General features: G+C 36.5%; 1 protein-coding gene across 1 annotated transcript in view; it reads left to right on the top strand.

Annotated features, from left to right (window-relative positions):
• Positions 1 to 257: 257 nt before the first annotated feature.
• HDC (histidine decarboxylase) overlaps positions 258 to 17510 on the top strand; it is a 30622-nt gene continuing 13369 nt past the window's right edge. Inside the window, exons 1-7 of the mRNA XM_051980621.1 lie at positions 258 to 796; positions 4295 to 4467; positions 10526 to 10639; positions 11591 to 11713; positions 13508 to 13642; positions 15866 to 16009; positions 16309 to 16375. Coding sequence (XP_051836581.1) covers positions 769 to 796; positions 4295 to 4467; positions 10526 to 10639; positions 11591 to 11713; positions 13508 to 13642; positions 15866 to 16009; positions 16309 to 16375 — 784 coding nt within the window. The 5' untranslated portion in view covers positions 258 to 768. The remainder of the gene's footprint in view (positions 797 to 4294; positions 4468 to 10525; positions 10640 to 11590; positions 11714 to 13507; positions 13643 to 15865; positions 16010 to 16308; positions 16376 to 17510) is intronic.

Here is a 17510-nt window from a genome sequence, read left to right as displayed (position 1 = left end):
TGTGTGTAAGTATGTATGTATGTAATCATTTATAAAATGGTTTCTAAAGTATTTCTAGATCCCATACATCAAAAATCCCTTTGATCAAAGATTAGAAATAGTTTTCCTTTTCCATCACAACTTTACTAATAGAAATATATGATAGCAAATCTAGGGTTAATAGGATAATAGAAGGGTAATGGGATGAATGAAATCAGCATGTTCTTCTGGGTCAGATTATGATCAAACTAATGATCAGGTGGCTGTTCATAAAATTGTATGATATTTTGTTTTAGATTCCACTGATTGTAAGAATCACATGCAAGAATGATCTGAATGGCTGTCTACCCACATTAATGGGAAACTGCCCATATTTGGTCTTCAATCATATTAATTCAGAAACTCCTTTTTATCTTGACAAGCCAGCGTCCTGGTCATTACTCACAAAAGTGTGGAGTAAGAGTTTATTTGATATCAAAGGAAAAAATTACTGAAAAGGGGGGAAATTATATATAGATACATACATACCCAGAAGTCTCAAAGGCCAATCAACTGGATCCTGAAGGGAACAAAGGGGTGGGGTTGACACAGGAGAAAAGATGTTGCCTCCCTATGACGCCAGTCCTTTAGATAAAGGAGGGATAAAAGCTGCCTGGAGAATGAGGAACCTGAAGAGTCCTTTGAGAAAGCTGTGCTACTCTATCTGCTCAAAGCCTCCTACAGTGACTCTGCACATCAGGACAAAACCTAACTTGGTTGTAAAAGGAGCAGAGGATTCAGAGACGCATCATGGACCTGAGGGAATACAGAGAGAGAGGTAAATGATTTGTATATTGCTTTGTCTCTTTCTCCTAGAATTATCTGCTAGGCAGCTCAGATTTCTGGGGGTCTGCTATGAAGTTTTGGAATATAACTATGGTGTACAATATTGTTTTTACTAAGTAATGTGAGACTGAGTGCATGTTCTCTCTCCTCTCTCTCTCTCTCTTCTCTCTGTGTTTCTGTCTTTCTCTTCTAAAAAGATCTGAGGAACTTCACATTCTGTCAGGGACAGTCAGCATATATACAAATAAATACAAAGTAGGTTGGGAGAAGGGCACTAACAACTGGGGAGGGTGGGTAATAGTCAGGAAAAACATCTTCTAAAAAGTAGAACTTAAACTGATTCTTGAAGGAAAACAAGGTTTCTAAGTGGTGGAGATGAGGGAGACTGCATTCTTAGCATGGGGACAAGCTACTACAAAAGCATAGAGATATGGAGTATATTATTGTTGGAACAGTATATGTATAGCTTATAGAATGTATGGTGAAGTATAATGTATACAAAAGATTGGAAAGGTAGAAGTAGGCCAGTTGTGAATAGTTTTGAATGCTTATCAGAGGAGTTTATATTTTATCCTGGAGGCTTTAAAAAAGGAAAAAAAGTAGTTTTTTTTTTTTTTTTTTACAATATACATATATATCTTATCTAAAATATTTTTTCTTTCTTTCCATTCCACATATAAATATATTTCTAGAGCCAATCTTACTATCTCCTCTCCTCAAAGCATAGTCTTGTCTCAACCATTTCATTACTCTTCTTGTGTCATTAAATTTTTTGGCAGTCTGGTGAAGCCTAGGGACTTGCCAAAATAATGTTTTTAAATACATAAAAAATGCGTAACATTACAAAGGAAACCAATTATATTGGAATACATTTATACATATCTCTGTGTACATCCATATATGTACACACATATTCATGTGCATATAGAGAGAGATGTATGCATATGTGTATATACACACACCTATCTATTTATTTAATGAGCTCCAGGTTAAAGATCCCTGTAAAGAAGGATAACATAACTGTCTATCTTGCATGATTTATGGGGCTCTAAGAAAGCTTTTCCCAGTGTTCCCAACCCAACATATTTCCTCTACTGACCTGCCTTATTTCTTGATATTCCACTATTAGGGAGTTATTCTTTTAGATCAAAGGAATTTCCTCTTAAATATCCCATAGGAATAGAAATATACCAACTTGGTCTAAACTCATTTTAATAGATTTCTTTCAGAAAAAGACAATTACTTCATAGCATTCCTCTCTGTGGGTATTTGTTCTGAGACAAGAATCCATGGGAGTTGGAGAGGAAACTAAAGAGATAGTGCAGATGTCTTAGAGTATGGAAAGACAGGGATAGCTAGGTGGTGCAGTGGATAGAGCACCAGCCCTCAAATCAGGAGGACCGAGTTCAGTTTGGCCTCAGACACTTACCACTTCCTAGTAGTGTGACTCTGGGCAAGTCACTTACCCCCAATTGACTCAGCAAAAAAGTATGGAAAGAACTATCTAAGTGGTGCTGAACCGGAGAGAGTTCTCTGGAGTCTGGGTCAGGCAGCAAGAGCACCTTTATGAGGGACTGAGGGAAACAGAAAGGAAAGGTGGGAAAGATGCTTACAACAAACTTGACCTGTTTCATAGTTTTGCCCAAGATCACCAGATGAGAATTTTGCATGGACCTTATACCAATGAGAACTTGACTGAAAATAAAAAGGCTAGGAACAGCCATGAAAAAATAAGAGGAAGCATTTGTCAGAGGTACCAACTCAGCTTTGGGGAATTTCTCCCCCTTCCCCTTAGACTCCAGAATGCTGCATAAACATACTCTTTCCCCTTTTTATTGATAGAAAATTAAAATCTTATGTCTCTTGAGAATTTAGAGAGAAATGATTATGATTTCAAGGATCAGGATGTGGTCAGAGAAGAGTGTGTGTGTGTGTGTATGTGTATGTGTGTGTGCATGTGCGTGTGTGCGTGCATGTGCGAGTGTGCGTGAGATGAAGCATTGGTACAGATGTTCTTAAACATATTATTTGTTTTCAGATGGCTTTGATGAACAAAATGAAAAGATAAAAGAACTCAAAAATTTCTCCTTAGAACAGGGAAGAAATAAACTTAATGACATTCCAGTATTGTCATTTTTATTTTATTTGTATAGACTAGTCATGAACACTGAATATGTCCCACATTTTAAATCATTATTTCTTTAGGAGCATTTTGTAATTGAATCTATATAAACTTTATGTTAGTCCATGGCTTCTATAAAATGATTCCAGAAATTCTTTTTATATTAAAATGGTTCTATAAAATGGGAAAGGAGAAAAGATTACTTCATTTTTTTCTTATTTCCTTAAAAAAAGTTTCATTTTTAATTAACAAGAATTTATTTTCTTACCCTTTCATTCCACCCTCCCAATTTAACAGGGAAAAAAAAAGAAAAGAAAAACAAAATCCTTGGAACAAAGGTACATGGTCAATAAGAAGAAATTCCCACATTGATCATGTCCAAAAATGTTTGATTTGGTTTGCATCTTGAACCCATTGACTAATATCATGAGGTAGACAACTTCCATCTTGAGTCCTTCAGGATTCACAGTTAGTCATTACATTCATTAGAGTTCTAAGTCTTTCAAAATTATCTTTGCCATGTTGTTATTATATAAAATTGTTCCTCTGGCTCTTACTTTTTATTGTATAATTGTTCTTACTTTATTCTGTATCACATTTTTTTTTCTCTTAGGAGTAATAACTGGTCCAGAATTAATAAAGATCTTAGTGACTAGGCATACAGGAAATATATTCCCACAAGGGAGAAATGCATGTAAGCTGAAACTCTCCCCAAATTCAACACATTGCCACTTGAAAGTAAATAATAAGATATAAAATTTTTGAATATTGCTAGTGAAGAAGTGTGTTTTGATTTACTGTGAATCTTTGTTACATGAGTTTTGTTTTTCTTCTTTTTAAATTTCTCAATGGTGGGCAGTATAAGAGCAATGAGGAATAATGATAAGATTTTTTTTTTAAAGGAAGAAAGAAAAGGAAAAGAAAGGAAAGAGGGTCATTGAAATGTCTTTTTTTTTTTTTTAAATTCAGAGAAAACAAAAAGCATGGCAAAAAGAATCACAGACAAGTAGGATAACATTGAAAATTACAAGTTAAACAAGCTTACTGTATACTTAAAAAGCAGTACTATATCCTTAAAAAGAAAAGCAAGCATATACAGTAGAGATCTGAAGTTTCATGTATAATTCTCCTTTTGCTCTATTACATATGTGGAAATGTCTATTTTATTTGATGTTCTTAAAGTTCATAATAAAAAAATAGGGGAAAATATTGTTAGCTGAAGGAGAGCTCTGAGCCATCCCTTTTTTCTCTCTTCTCCAACATGTCTCAGTGTCACTTTTTAGGGTAGAAGGCATGATGAGGTCTGGATAATGATATGAGTACCTTTAAGTCACAAAGAGTAGCCTCTTTCTTCTGCTCTCTTTTCAGGAAAGGAGATGGTGGATTACATTTTCCATTATCTGAGCACTGTGAGGGAGAGGCGAGTTACACCTGACGTGCAACCAGGTTACATGAGAAGCCAGCTGCCTGACAGTGCCCCTGTGGAACCAGACAGCTGGGACATCATTTTTGGAGACATTGAGAGAATCATTATGCCTGGGGTAAGAAATGGGCACAATACCAAAGGGAAAAGGGCAGACAATTCTATTGTACCAGTTTGAGGATAGGAGCAGATACTTGGTGTGAGGTGATGCTTAACTTGGATTTTCTAGAGAGTCAAGCAGGACACTGGACACAGTGTCAGCACTTACAGATGTGTTGATGGCGACTGTCAATGCTTCATTTGCCTTGTTGAGTTGGGCGTCTCTAGGGCACTGGATTTCAGGGCTGGACTGGACTTGTTTTAACATTTTAAGACTTTGTCATCATCAGTCATAGATTTGGAACTGGAAACTCCCACTTTAGGGGTCTAGTCCAAACCTTTCATTTTGTAAGTGAAGGAAATGAGACCAAGAAAAGATTACACCGATAGTTAAGTGGTAGTCAGGATTTAAACCCTCATCCAAGTATTTTTTCTGTTTTACCACACTGATCTGTTCCTCACTTTTCTTATGTCAAGTGTCAGCTAGTCCTTTTGTTGACAAAATTCTTCCGAGTCTGCCTCCCCACTGCCTATAAGGAGGTATGTGTTCTGTGTTACTTTTCTAGTTATGGGGATTGATTTCATAGAATCACAGAATGCTTAGGCAAGAAGAGACTTGAGAACATATTAAAACAGAAATTTGGAAGGACTTTGGAGTTAATCTCATTCAACTTTCTCATTTTACAGGTGAGGAAATTGAAACCAAAGAAGTAAAGTAGTTAGCCCAGGATGGAATTGATGAATGAAGCATACTATCTTATATTCTTTTGCTTATCTCTCTTGGGTGCAAAAGTCCATTTTAAATTTATTTTTTACAGAACACATATATGTGATAGAACCTGAGTTAGAGATGTGGTCTACATCAGTGGAATAGAGGCAAGCAAACTAGTGTTGGGAGTGGCAAACACATGCCTTTTCTTTTCATTCAAACAGTGATCTCCAAACTCGTTTGATCTCATATACTTATCAATAAAATTTTTTTGAGCAAAATCCCCAATATGTGTATATTTACGTATTTATAATTTATATACATGTGCTACTGTACTAAAAATTGTATAATTATAAAACATACAAAAAAGGAATACCACGATGAAATAATATTTTATCGTAAAATCAACTGGGAGTCATCCCACTTTGTTGAATAGGAGAGTGATATAATCAGACTTGTATTTTAGAAAAATTGGGCATCTGAGTGGAGGATGGATTGGAATGGAAAAAGATCAGAAGAAGGAAGATAAATTAGTAGGCTATTGCAATAGTCCAGGAGTGAAGTGATAAGGCTGACTGTGAGTAGAGAAAAGAAAGTAGATAGAGAGGCAGAACCAGCAAGACTAGAGGTGAGAGTCAAATGAAAAATAATTATTTTTCATTTGACTCTCACCTCTAGTGCTTTGTCAATCTTAAAGTTATCAAATATACTAGCTATTTATTATTATTTCCTATTATTATTGTTGTGATTGTGATTACTATTAGTTCCTGCTAAAGTACTAGAGGAACTAATGGTTTTTTTTCCCATATGACAACTGTAGAAATGGGGACATAATTGAGGTATAATTATGATTGAAAAGCCACTCACAATTAAGTGGCTTTCTGAGTTTAGACTAGAGTCACATACTCCTGTCCCATCTTCCAGAATTCAGCTAAAATGCAAAACTTTTTTTTAACACTATAGGATCTTAAACCTTGGAAAACAACTTAAGTTGCTAATTCAACCTGTGTCATTGAATGTGACTCACAATGTATTATTCACAATTAAATTGTTATTTATTGTGTGATCGTTTCTTAAACTGCATAGAGGCTACTTTTGTAGTGGAAAGTGTGTTGAACTAAGAGTCAGCAGATTTCTAGTCCTGACTCTGCCAGTGACTCACTGTGTGAGCTTGGCCTTACTATTTCACTTTCATCTAGATTTTCAGTTTCCTAATCTGTAAAACTTAGTTTCTTCTTGTTCTAATATTCTGAAATTTAATGACATTATCAATATGAAATGCTTGAGTCCTAGTATTGTTCTATGTGGCTTAGGAAAACCATTATACTTCCTGAACATTTATTAAGAATCTATTATGTTCAAAATTCTGAAGATAGAAACAAAAAGCACCTATAATGTGCAAGGCACTGGAAATAGAGACCCAAAAAAGTCCTTACTACATGTAAGTCATTGAAGATAGATTTAAAAAAATGTTACTTGTCTTCAGAGAACTTATATTTTATTGTAGTGTAAGGTGGAGTGTGATGGAGAAGGAGAATATGTACTCAGATATGTAAATACAAAAGATATATGCAGCATATTAAAAAGTAATTACAAGTACTAGTAATTGGAGTAGGTGGTAGAGTGGAGATCAGGAAAAATCCTTTGGGGGTGGCAATTGAGCTGTCCTGTGATGAGATTCAACTCTAGTTGGAGGTGAAAATATCTTACAGATTTGGGGAGCTATTTTTATCATGAGTGGTGTTTGTTGGAAACAACTGGTAGCCCATTATGACTAGAATGGAGAGTGCAGTAAAGAGAATCAATTAAAGTAAAAGTGAGTCATGGCAACAAAATGAAGGGAAGACGTTTCTGATAATTCTAGTGCTTTTTAAACCACCCAACACAAAATACCATTAAAAAAAAAATACAAGTGAAACTTTATCAGAAGGAGCTGTTTCCTGGATGAGATGATCAGTGATTGCATTCTGTAGGATGACCCTTCTGCTAACTGTAATCTGGAAGCTGCAATCTCCTGTCTTCTTGCCTAGAAGGAAGCAAGCAAAGTAACGGTCAAAAAGTGTAGGAGAAACATCTGATTTGCTTGATATAATGAAATTTAGTGGTTGTTGCTAGGCAGAGCCAAAGATGCTTATCTTAGAAAATAGGTGCCTGTCTGCCTTTGATAAAGTCTCATCAGTATTAGATAATTTATCTAATAAGAGCTGGCGATTAAACTCTTGATATAACCACTAGATGGTAGCAGTTGTGAAGGGGAACACATCAACAGTTATTGTGGAAGAATGATAATAGGCCATAACCTTTAATCCCAAAGACTGAACCAGCTTCCTGAGATATATCTAGGGGCAGTAGTTCCTTGATTTCTTGGCTCTTCTGGAAGAATATCTTTGATTAGTATGATCATCCATCTATCCATCCATCCACACAGCAGTCATTAAATGCCTGCTATGTGAACTTTGCTGTTATGAACATCTCTGGAGAATAAAGATGAATAAGATACTTCAGTGGGTTTATGGTCTATTAGGTTAAGACTTGTGTGAGGTACAAGGGAAAGAATTCTGACAATGGAATCGAAGGACCCCCATCAAATTCCCACCTCTGATACTTACCACGAGTGTGACAAATCTCTGAGGCAAGTTTCAAATTAAGATCTTCCTGACTGCAATATGCAAGGCCCTTGTACTATTTGCTTGATTTTAGCATAGTGCCTGGCACATAGTAAGTGTTATATAAATATTAGTTATTACTATTGTTGCAACTATACACACTGAGAGTTAACAGTAAAGTCAAGAGGTTCAGTTCACTAAATGTTTAGCAATTCAATAATACTTTATCAAGCATCTATGCTATGTGCTATGCCCTGGGAATAAAAAGGTGAAAACAAAAAGGGAAGCCCTATAGGAAATTATCTTCTATAGTGCAAATCAGTGTGCACTTAATAAATACAAACTGTATGCAAAGTAATCTTAAGAGGGAGAAAGTATTAATTATTGGGGCAACAGGAAAAGAAGTGTGTAAGAAGTAGACCTTAAAATGTGCTTTTTTGGAGGGGGTTAGAGATGATTTTTATTAATTTCAGATTGGAGTTTTGCATACAATGTTAAACTCACATAATAATTTACAAGATTTGTGAGTTGATAATTAACATTAGTAAAGCATCAACCCTTCAGTTATGGGAGAAGTAATAAAAAGTTCATTCTATTTTATGGAAACATTTATGGAAAATGATATGGAATCATTTTGTTAATATATAGGAGAAGCAACACAATTGTGTTGATGAAGGAAGTGGTAGAGAAAAGGCAAGAGGGACACTGTACTTCAAACCACATGATCTGGTTTACGATTCTAATTTAGGAAAACTATTTCAATTCTCCAGGCCTCAGTTTGAAATGAAAACATTTGACTAGTTAATATTGAATTGCCTCCAACTATAATATTCTATGATCTTCTGAATCATATAAGCTATGCTTTTAAGGAAATTAGGGATATACGTTGTGAAATTTAGGATGTTCCAAAAGTCTTAGTGTAGTTTTAAGCTGTTAAAGCTTAAGATACAGTATAGACCAATTTGTTCATAGGAATTTAGAAAGGAATGAGGAGTTTAGTATGGTCATCACTGGACTGGAGTTGATAGGGAAGGACTGAGGAGAAAAGATTTGAATTGGACATTGATGAATTAGTTAAGTTTGGATAGACAAAGAGAAGGAGGTAGGAGAAGAGTAGTAGATGAAGCTTCGGGGCTATCTCTAGCAAAGATGTAGGGACAGGAATAAATGTCAGGGTTGCAGACAAGATCAAACCGGGCTGAAGCAGAAGACTTGCGGGGTAGATTGGGGGAGTAGTGGAAGAGGAAATTGGAGAGAAAGAATAAAGTGTAGGAGAGTAAAAGCAAACATGATCAAGAACAGGCTTCTTTTTTGGTCTTGTCAAACTCCTCATTTAATGGTGTAGTAACACCAAATTTGGAATGAAAAGATTTCATTTTACGTATTATTTCTACCATATGCTAGTTGTGAGCTTAGCTTAGTGACAACTTATTTGAAAAAATGGGAATTTTTTCTATTTGCACAATTTGTTAGACACTGGGCAGCTAAAGCACCATGAAAATGCCAAAAACACCATATGTGCGTCAGGCAAAAGTCCATTTACATAGAATTGCATATCAGAATCCCAAAGGCATCCATGGGTACACTTAAATGGCCTTCCTTGGGAATTGTGTGATGATTGAGCATTTATTTCACATTCCCATGATGCTGCTACAACCAACCAATCAATCAATGAGCATTTAATTAATATCTACTGTGTGCCAGGCACTGTGCTGAGCTCTTCTTCTATAGTGCAACAGTTCCTTTCCCAAAAAGTTTGCATTTTATCAGGAGATGCAATATATATAAATAGATACAAGGTTGTTTGTGCTAGCAGCTGAGGGTGATGGTGGTAGTAGTCAGGAAAAACTTCATGTAAAAGGTGAAGCTTGAAAAGATTCTTGGAGAAAACCAGGGTGGAGGTGGAGAAGAGTGTGTTCTGGGCTGGGGACGAGCTAGTGAGAGAAAGCATGGCGATATGGGGTGTAATATGGTTGGAACAGATGTGTGTATGTGTGTGTGTGTGTACGTGTGTGTGTGTGTGTGTGTGTGTGTGTGAGAGAGAGAGAGAGAGAGAGAGGAGAGAGAGAGAGAGAGAGAGAGAGAGAGAGAGAGAGAGAGAGAGAGAAAGAGAGAGAGAGGGAGGGAGGGAAGGAGGAGAGGGAAGGAGAGGAAGAGAGAAAGAGAAAGAGATACATAGGCCGTATGGAGTGGTAGAAATGAGCCAGTTGTAAACAGCTCAGAATGTTAATGGGGCAGTTTTAATCTTATCTCAGAGGTTCTAAAACATGCCACAATGAAGGGGGGAGACATTCAGAAGAAACGTACCTCACTAGTGTGAAACATTAAGATTATAAATAGACTGGTTATGTTATAAATATAACCAATAATTTCTTTAATGTGGAAATGCTGTATTAATAGACTTTAAGTTGTCTATAACTTAGAGAATTTCCTAAGCTTCAGAGTAGTTGGATTTGCCTATGGTCATATAGCTTGTGTTAGCCTCTCTGGTCTCTGTGATTGCAAGAACCAACCTTTAGATCAAGCGATCTCTCGTGTACGCACATGTATATCTGTCTGCCTCTTGATTGGATGGGACGAATTTGTCTCCTTTCAATTTTCTGGGATATGAAGGATTTCAGGTGATTTTAGAATTGATGGAGGGAAAATGTTCTTTGAATTTTGCTTCTAAAGAGTAAATAGCCTCCTGTCTATGTCCTTTCATGGTGCTGTGGAAGGAACTTGGGCCTCAGATGTGATGTTCTTTGCATGTTCTCTCCCAGGTGGTCCACTGGCAAAGCCCCCATATGCATGCCTATTTTCCAGCCCTGACCTCCTGGCCATCTCTGTTAGGAGACATGTTAGCAGATGCTATTAACTGCTTGGGATTCACCTGGGTAAGTAACAAGGTCAGGGAAGCAAGCTGTTATTTGGAGGGGGAACAAGAACAGGAATCGTGGCATCTTCCATCAGACTTGTGGCCTCTTTTCCTTTTTCCTTTCTCTGATTGTGGTGACAAAGAACGTTTTGTGAGAGAGCGTAGTTATTCTTCTTGATATGGAGATGTATCATCTCTCTACTACCCCCAAGTTCCCTTCTGTCATTTTCCTAACACTCCTTAAACTATAAGTTTTAATCTATGTTATTTCTATGGCAAGAGTTCTTAACCCCGAGTTCCCTAGTTTGTGGATAAATTTGAAGATGTCATGAACTTGGATGGGAGAAAATGACATCTTTATTTTTAATATAACTAATTAAATATAATTGATGTATTTTATTTTATGCATTGTAAAACATTCTGAGAAATGGTTCATAATAAAAAAAAAAGTTGAGTAGTAATTTTGTTCTGAGTAATAATATATTTTTTTCTACTTTCTGCATAAATTAATACTTTATTTTATTTCCAAAAATTTCAAGGTTTTAGCTATCCCCTACTCCCCAGTTCTGCTCTTATGGGGTATGCTGGGAAAGTTCTTGTTTATCTAAAATCTCCCCCAGGCATATTCTCTGTTGTTAGGTCAGAAGGAATTAGTGACCCCCGGCCAGCATTGTTAAGGGATTAGCTGAAGTCTAACTGAGAGATAATCAGCTGCCTGGAAGCTCCCTCCTCCCCTTTCCCTTAGCCCACTTGAGAGCTGGAGGGTGGGAGGGAAGTGAAAGCCGGGAGCTTGCCTGTCACTCACTAATCTCTTCGTGCTCCGGGAGATCTTTGCTTCCCACGCTGAGGAAGGTGGTTTGATCTAGGGTTATGCAGATGAGTAGCTTTTTCCCAGTTTTATGGATGGGTGGGTGGGAATATTCCTTGCAGGTTGGATTTAGGTCTTGACTTTTTCCTTTCTCTGTTCCAGGCTTCCAGTCCAGCCTGTACTGAGCTCGAGATGAATGTCATGGATTGGCTGGCAAAAATGTTAGGCCTCCCGGAACACTTCCTACACCATCACCCAAGCAGCCAGGGAGGAGGTGTCTTACAGGTGTCTCAGATGATGGCGTGCTTTTGCATTTGAAATTAGAAAAAAGTGCTGGTTTAGGAAGTGAATGACAGATCTGTCTTTTTAGCTCTCTAGGCCTTCTGTTTATAAGTATACCTTTTGTACTACACACACTATAATATATCCTTTTAAATTTTACTTTCCCTAACCGCTTTTCCTTTTCTTTTTCTTCTTCCCAATCTCCTATTTTTCTTCTCCTTTCCTTTTCATTTTTTCATATTCTTCCCCTCATCCTTACTTCTTCCATTTCATATTTCCCCTTTTCTCTTCTTTTTGCTTTTCTTCTCTCTGTCCATTATCCCTCTTCCTTTTTCGCTGTCTTCTTTCATTAAGAGAAAATCAATAAATCATCATATTACTATATTCATATGAACCTGATTTCCCCTATTTCCCTCCCCAGCCACCCCCAAACCACACAGAGACAGAAACTCCTTCCTAACCATATTGTGAGATTGGATAATCGAGGATTGTAGATTACATAGGAAATTTAATTCATAGCTTCTACAAAACTGGAGAGAGGGGAGAAATGAGCAGGATAAGTTTGTAGCCTTTATATTCTTTTCCTATGTTGCTCTCTCCTAAGATTCTCTAAGCCAGAGTTACTTAAATGTTCAGTTATTCTATAATTTATTGAAAATAATAGAGCCAGAGTCTGGGTGTTAAATTGCTCATTGTTGGAAGAATCTGTCACCAGGATACAAGTCAGTATTTTGGTACAATTCAGCTAGAGAGTATCAGGATCTGGCTATGTTGTCCTCCACAAGTCTGAATGCCTTTGTGTTTTGTGGAATATGAAGCAATTTAGAGCGTTCACTTGAGAATTTTGAGCTCGGAAAGTGAAGATTATAAATAAGGAAATATATGAGAACTCCAAATGAAATGTAAGGTGATATTCTCTTAGTATGGGACTTCACTTATTTTCATAGTTTAGTCCTTCCTCATTAAATTCCTGATTAGCTAACATATGCTTTGACCTGGGAAGAAGGGAAGATGCCATTTTACAGATGGAGAGATTGAGTCATTTTCTCTCATCCAAGTCCATGACTCCAAGTTCATAACTTTTTAAAATTTAGAGCTAAGGACTTTGTGCATGCCTTGTAGCTGTGCTTCCTCCCTCTTCCTCCCTCCTTATTATCCTTCTCCCTCCCCCCCCCCCCCCCATCTCCTCTCTTTCTCTTTTTCTCTCTTCTCTCTCTCTTTCAATTGGGTTTAAGTGACTTGCTCAGGGTCACACAGCTAGAAAGTGTTTGGAAGTCTGAGACCAGATTTGAACTCAGGTTCTCCTGACTCCAGGGCCAGTGCTCTATCCAGGGCCAGTGCTCTATCCACTGCATCATCAAACTGCCCCTATCTTTTTTTTTTTTTTTAAGTGAATAAGTTTAATAAGTTTCCATGTGTCTCTCTGTCCTCCCCTACCTCTCTCTTCTTCCTACTCCTCAATATTGGAAACTTAAATTATTCACCAGGGAATGGTTGTTCTCTTCTCATTTCCTGTGCCTTCCAGGATAATTCTTTTGGTATTGTGGGGTTTTTTTCCTTTTTGAATTTAGTAAATTAGTAAGAGAGATATTCAGATTAAGTACATTTCTTGGTATACTGTGGACATGGGACAAATAGAAAAGATGATAGAGATTGGAAAATAAATGGGGAGGTTGAGGACCAGCCTTAGGCAGAGATCGTGTTCTTTCTTAGGGAATAGCATAGAAAGCCACAAAACCAAAATAAAATGAAATCTATTCTGGAACATTTGAACTCAAGACCTCTCTCCCTTCACAGAGTACAGTCAGTGAATCCACCTTGGTAGCTTTGTTAGCAGCCAGAAAAAATAAAATCCAGGACATGAAAGTGTCTGAGCCAGATGTGGACGAATCTTTCTTGAACTCTCGGCTTGTTGCTTATGCCTCAGACCAGGTGAGATCTCCTATACTGAGAGAGGGAACTAACAAGAGGGGATTGAGACTTTGAAAAATAATTTTTCTTTTTGGTTATTATGAACGTGACCTATATCAACAATCACAAACATTTTCATATACAAAAAAAGGCAGGAAATGAGAATTATATATGATAGCACCAACATTACCATGTCTATATTCTCTTCTGAATTTACTTCTATTTTCTTCTGTGTAATTTAAAAAATATTCCGTATTTTTTTTTTTAAATCACTGTCACTCTTTTCTCCTTTTCCCCATAATTCTTTCCCTCCCCTCCAAAAAAAAGAAACCTTCCCTTGAAACAAATGAGTACAGTCAAGCAAAAATAAATGTACATACTGGTCATGTCTGGAGATGGATATCTAAGTCTGTACTTCTAGCCCATCGTCTCTGTGATTCAAAATGAATCTTCTGGAGTCTTAGCTGTTCATTATATTGATCATGGGCCGTAATTCTTACAAAATTGTTTTCTCTCACAATGCTGTAGTCATTGTACAACTTATTCTGGTTCTGCTCATTTCACTCCTTATAATTTATATAAATCTTCCCCAGTTTCTCTTAGTGTGACAGATCTGTCACACTATCATTTATCACCTTTTATCATCTGTCACATTTTATCTGATGGCATGATAATATTCCATTACATTCATAATCTATAATTTGTTCAGCCGTTCTTCTGTTGTTGGATATAGCCTTAATTTCTAGTTATTTGTTACAACAGACAACATTCTTATAAATATTTTTGTCCATATGAATCATTTCCTTTTTCTGATATCATTGGAGTATAGACCAGGTGTTGTTGGGGTTTTACTCTTGGGTGCCAGTCTCTGGAGGAGAGAATGAGTTCTTCCTTCCTATCATGACTGTCATCTTTATACTTTTCCTCATGATCTTCTCTTGGTCTGGATTGACACTATTAGGGCAGGGGTGAGCAAATTACTATCTGAGAGCCAAATCTGGCTAACTGTGTGTTTCTGTTGTAAGCTAAGAATGGTTTTTACTTTTCAAAATATGTATTAAAACAGGCAGTGGACCAGATTTGGATTGGGTCATAGTTTATTGACCTGTGTTCTAGGGTCCTGTCATGCCCACTTTCTTTTTCTATCAAAAGTCTTTGTGAAAGATGAAGGCTGGACTCTCTCTTTCCTGGTTTGTTTATATATATGATTTGCCAATTATTGCTCTGCCTTCCCGCCTCTGTCCTCCCCTCTCCCTAACCCCATCCTTTACTCAACTGAATTTGTCCCAGGCATAAAAATTCCAAGTTGTCACTGTCTTCACAGGGTGAATTCTGAAGTCAGTATGTGATATTCTAGAGCTTCTTTATTCTGAAGTGACATTTAATCCCCTTTAAATCCTGCCTCAGACATTCCTAGTGTGACTCTATACAAGTTACTTAATTTTTTGTGTTTAAATTTCCTCATCTGTAAAATGGGAATAACAGTAGCAACTACCTCACAGGATTGTTGTGAGGATCAAATGAATTAAGATATGTAAAGTGCTTTATATAAAAAAGTAAATATATAGATATATATGCTTATATGTATATACTATTATCATTATTATTATTGTTACAAAGTTGTTACAACTTTACTATGAGTCGGCCTGAGAAAGTATTTGATTTAGTCTTGGTTCAAATCCTGCTATAGATATTTAACAGCTGTAAGACCTTAAATTCTCTCAATCCATTTCTCTATCTCTTTAACAAGAATAGTGAAAACATTTCTTTCAAAGTGTGTGATGTGATGCTCAAATGAGATAAAATACATACAGTGCTTTGCAGAAATATATAAAATAGTCCAATGGAACCCCTTTTAATGTAAATAAATATATAAAATATGTAAAGTGGTTCAGGGGATCCTTTTTACATGTAAAAATATAAACATTAAAAGGAACTATGTAAAAACTCTAAAGTGCTTCACTGGATCCTTTTTACATGTCACTATATAAAGGAAATATATAAGATATATAAAGTAGTTCAGTGGAAAGTAATGACTGTGGAGTCAAAGGACCTGGGTTCAAATGTAGCTCCAGCTATTTTATAACATTATGACCTTAGATAGACCACTTAACCTTTTTTTGGCTCCTATTTCCTCATTTACAAAATGGAGAGTGGGGCAGGTGGCAGGATTTAGATTAAATCTGTGATTTTATAGTAATATCAGGTGTCAGGAGTTGATGATTTTCCCTCTCATCTGTTTAGGCCCATTCCTCAGTTGAAAAAGCTGGTCTGATTTCACTTGTGAAGATGAAATTCCTTCCTGTGGATAAAAATTTCTCCCTCCGAGGTGAAATCCTTCAGAAAGCAATTGAAGAGGACAGGAAACAGGGCCTAGTGCCTGTTTTTGTAAGTTGGAATGAATGAATGCACATCATGAGACTTGAAGGGGACTTGAAGGGAGCTAAGTTGATGTGATTTTGAATGATAGAAAATGAATGTGGGAAAAGGGCTTTTGATGAGAGAAGATAAGTAATATGCTAAAAAAAAATGGAATGGAAATAATCTAATATTGTAGGTGATGCTAGAGTAACTGGTGACTTAATATTTATGATTGGAACTTCATTTTAAAAAGAAATCAGATTTACAAGTTGAGCCCATCTATCATGATAATCTATCATGATAATGGATTTTTTTTTTTTTTTCAGGTGTGTGCTACCTTAGGGACCACTGGTGTCTGTGCATTTGACTGCTTGGCAGAGCTGGGACCTATTTGTAAGTATATACCCTGTCTGACTAAGATGACTTAATCCAATGATTTTCTATATTTGTTAGTCAGCTGGAGGTCACCTTGAATTCTTTGAAGCTGTGCCAGCAGAGCATTGAATCTGTTAGATCCAGTTACAAAGCTGAAAAGACTTTGAATGTAGCCTTGGTGACAAAATTGTATGTTTTTGTCCAAGGATCAGCTTACTTAAATTCAGAGAGACTTATCATTGATATTTATTATTATTTTTAAATTGAGAATAGAGTAAGGAGAAAAGATACAGTAATTCACAGACTACTAATTATGTCTTGAGGGGCTCGTGGTCTAAATTGGTGAAGGGAATTAAACACATCAATAAATTTACAGAACTCTTAAGTATTGACAGTATTGAACTGCTTTGGGGGGACTTCACTTCTACCTTTCCTTGAGCTGTCAAGATCTGTCTAATATAGAAGCAGAAGAGTCACAGAAGGTAGCTAAGAGCTCCCTGTTAGCTAGTCAATATTATTGTTCTCTCAGTGACTATTGCTGAAAGGAATAAATCTTAGCTTTGTCCAACTTTGTTACCTTTCTTAGGAGTTAGCCATACACAAATCTCAGAGACTTCTATTCCTGCATCTGAGTGAGTACAGACCAAGTTATTAGGATGGATGGGGCCTTCAGTAAACAAGTCTCAATTTGAGGTCAATGGGAGATGTGAAGGTAGGGGGAAGAGACAATGGAAAGGAGAAAAATGGTAGGAACTCCAAATATCATTGTTTGGATTTCAAAGTTAGATAATCTGAGAGAAGAATAACATTTGTTCTGTAGTTTAAGCTAGGATCTGCTAGATTTGTTGACACTTCTTTCATTAAAATGGAAGAAAATCACAATAACAAAAATCATATTGACATAATGTTTTAAGGTTTACAAAGCACTTTTCTACCAACAATGCTTTGGGTAGGCTTTGCCAGGCAGGTCTTAACCTAAGTCACAAGACTCCTTGCCCATGCTTATGTATATCTTTCCTTAAAAATAGAAGAAAGGAACTGAGATGATTTATGGATTATTTTATATGAAAAAATAAAAAAGTAGGTTATCTTATCCCTAGGATTTAAGCAGGAATGAATTTGGACTTCTTTTAAAAGAAGAAAGAGGATGTCA

This window comes from Antechinus flavipes, chromosome 2, assembly GCF_016432865.1.
Source record: "Antechinus flavipes isolate AdamAnt ecotype Samford, QLD, Australia chromosome 2, AdamAnt_v2, whole genome shotgun sequence".
Taxonomy (NCBI): Eukaryota; Metazoa; Chordata; class Mammalia; order Dasyuromorphia; family Dasyuridae; genus Antechinus; species Antechinus flavipes.
The sequence above is the reverse complement of the archived record's forward strand: the minus strand, read 5'-3'. Positions and strand labels throughout refer to the sequence as shown.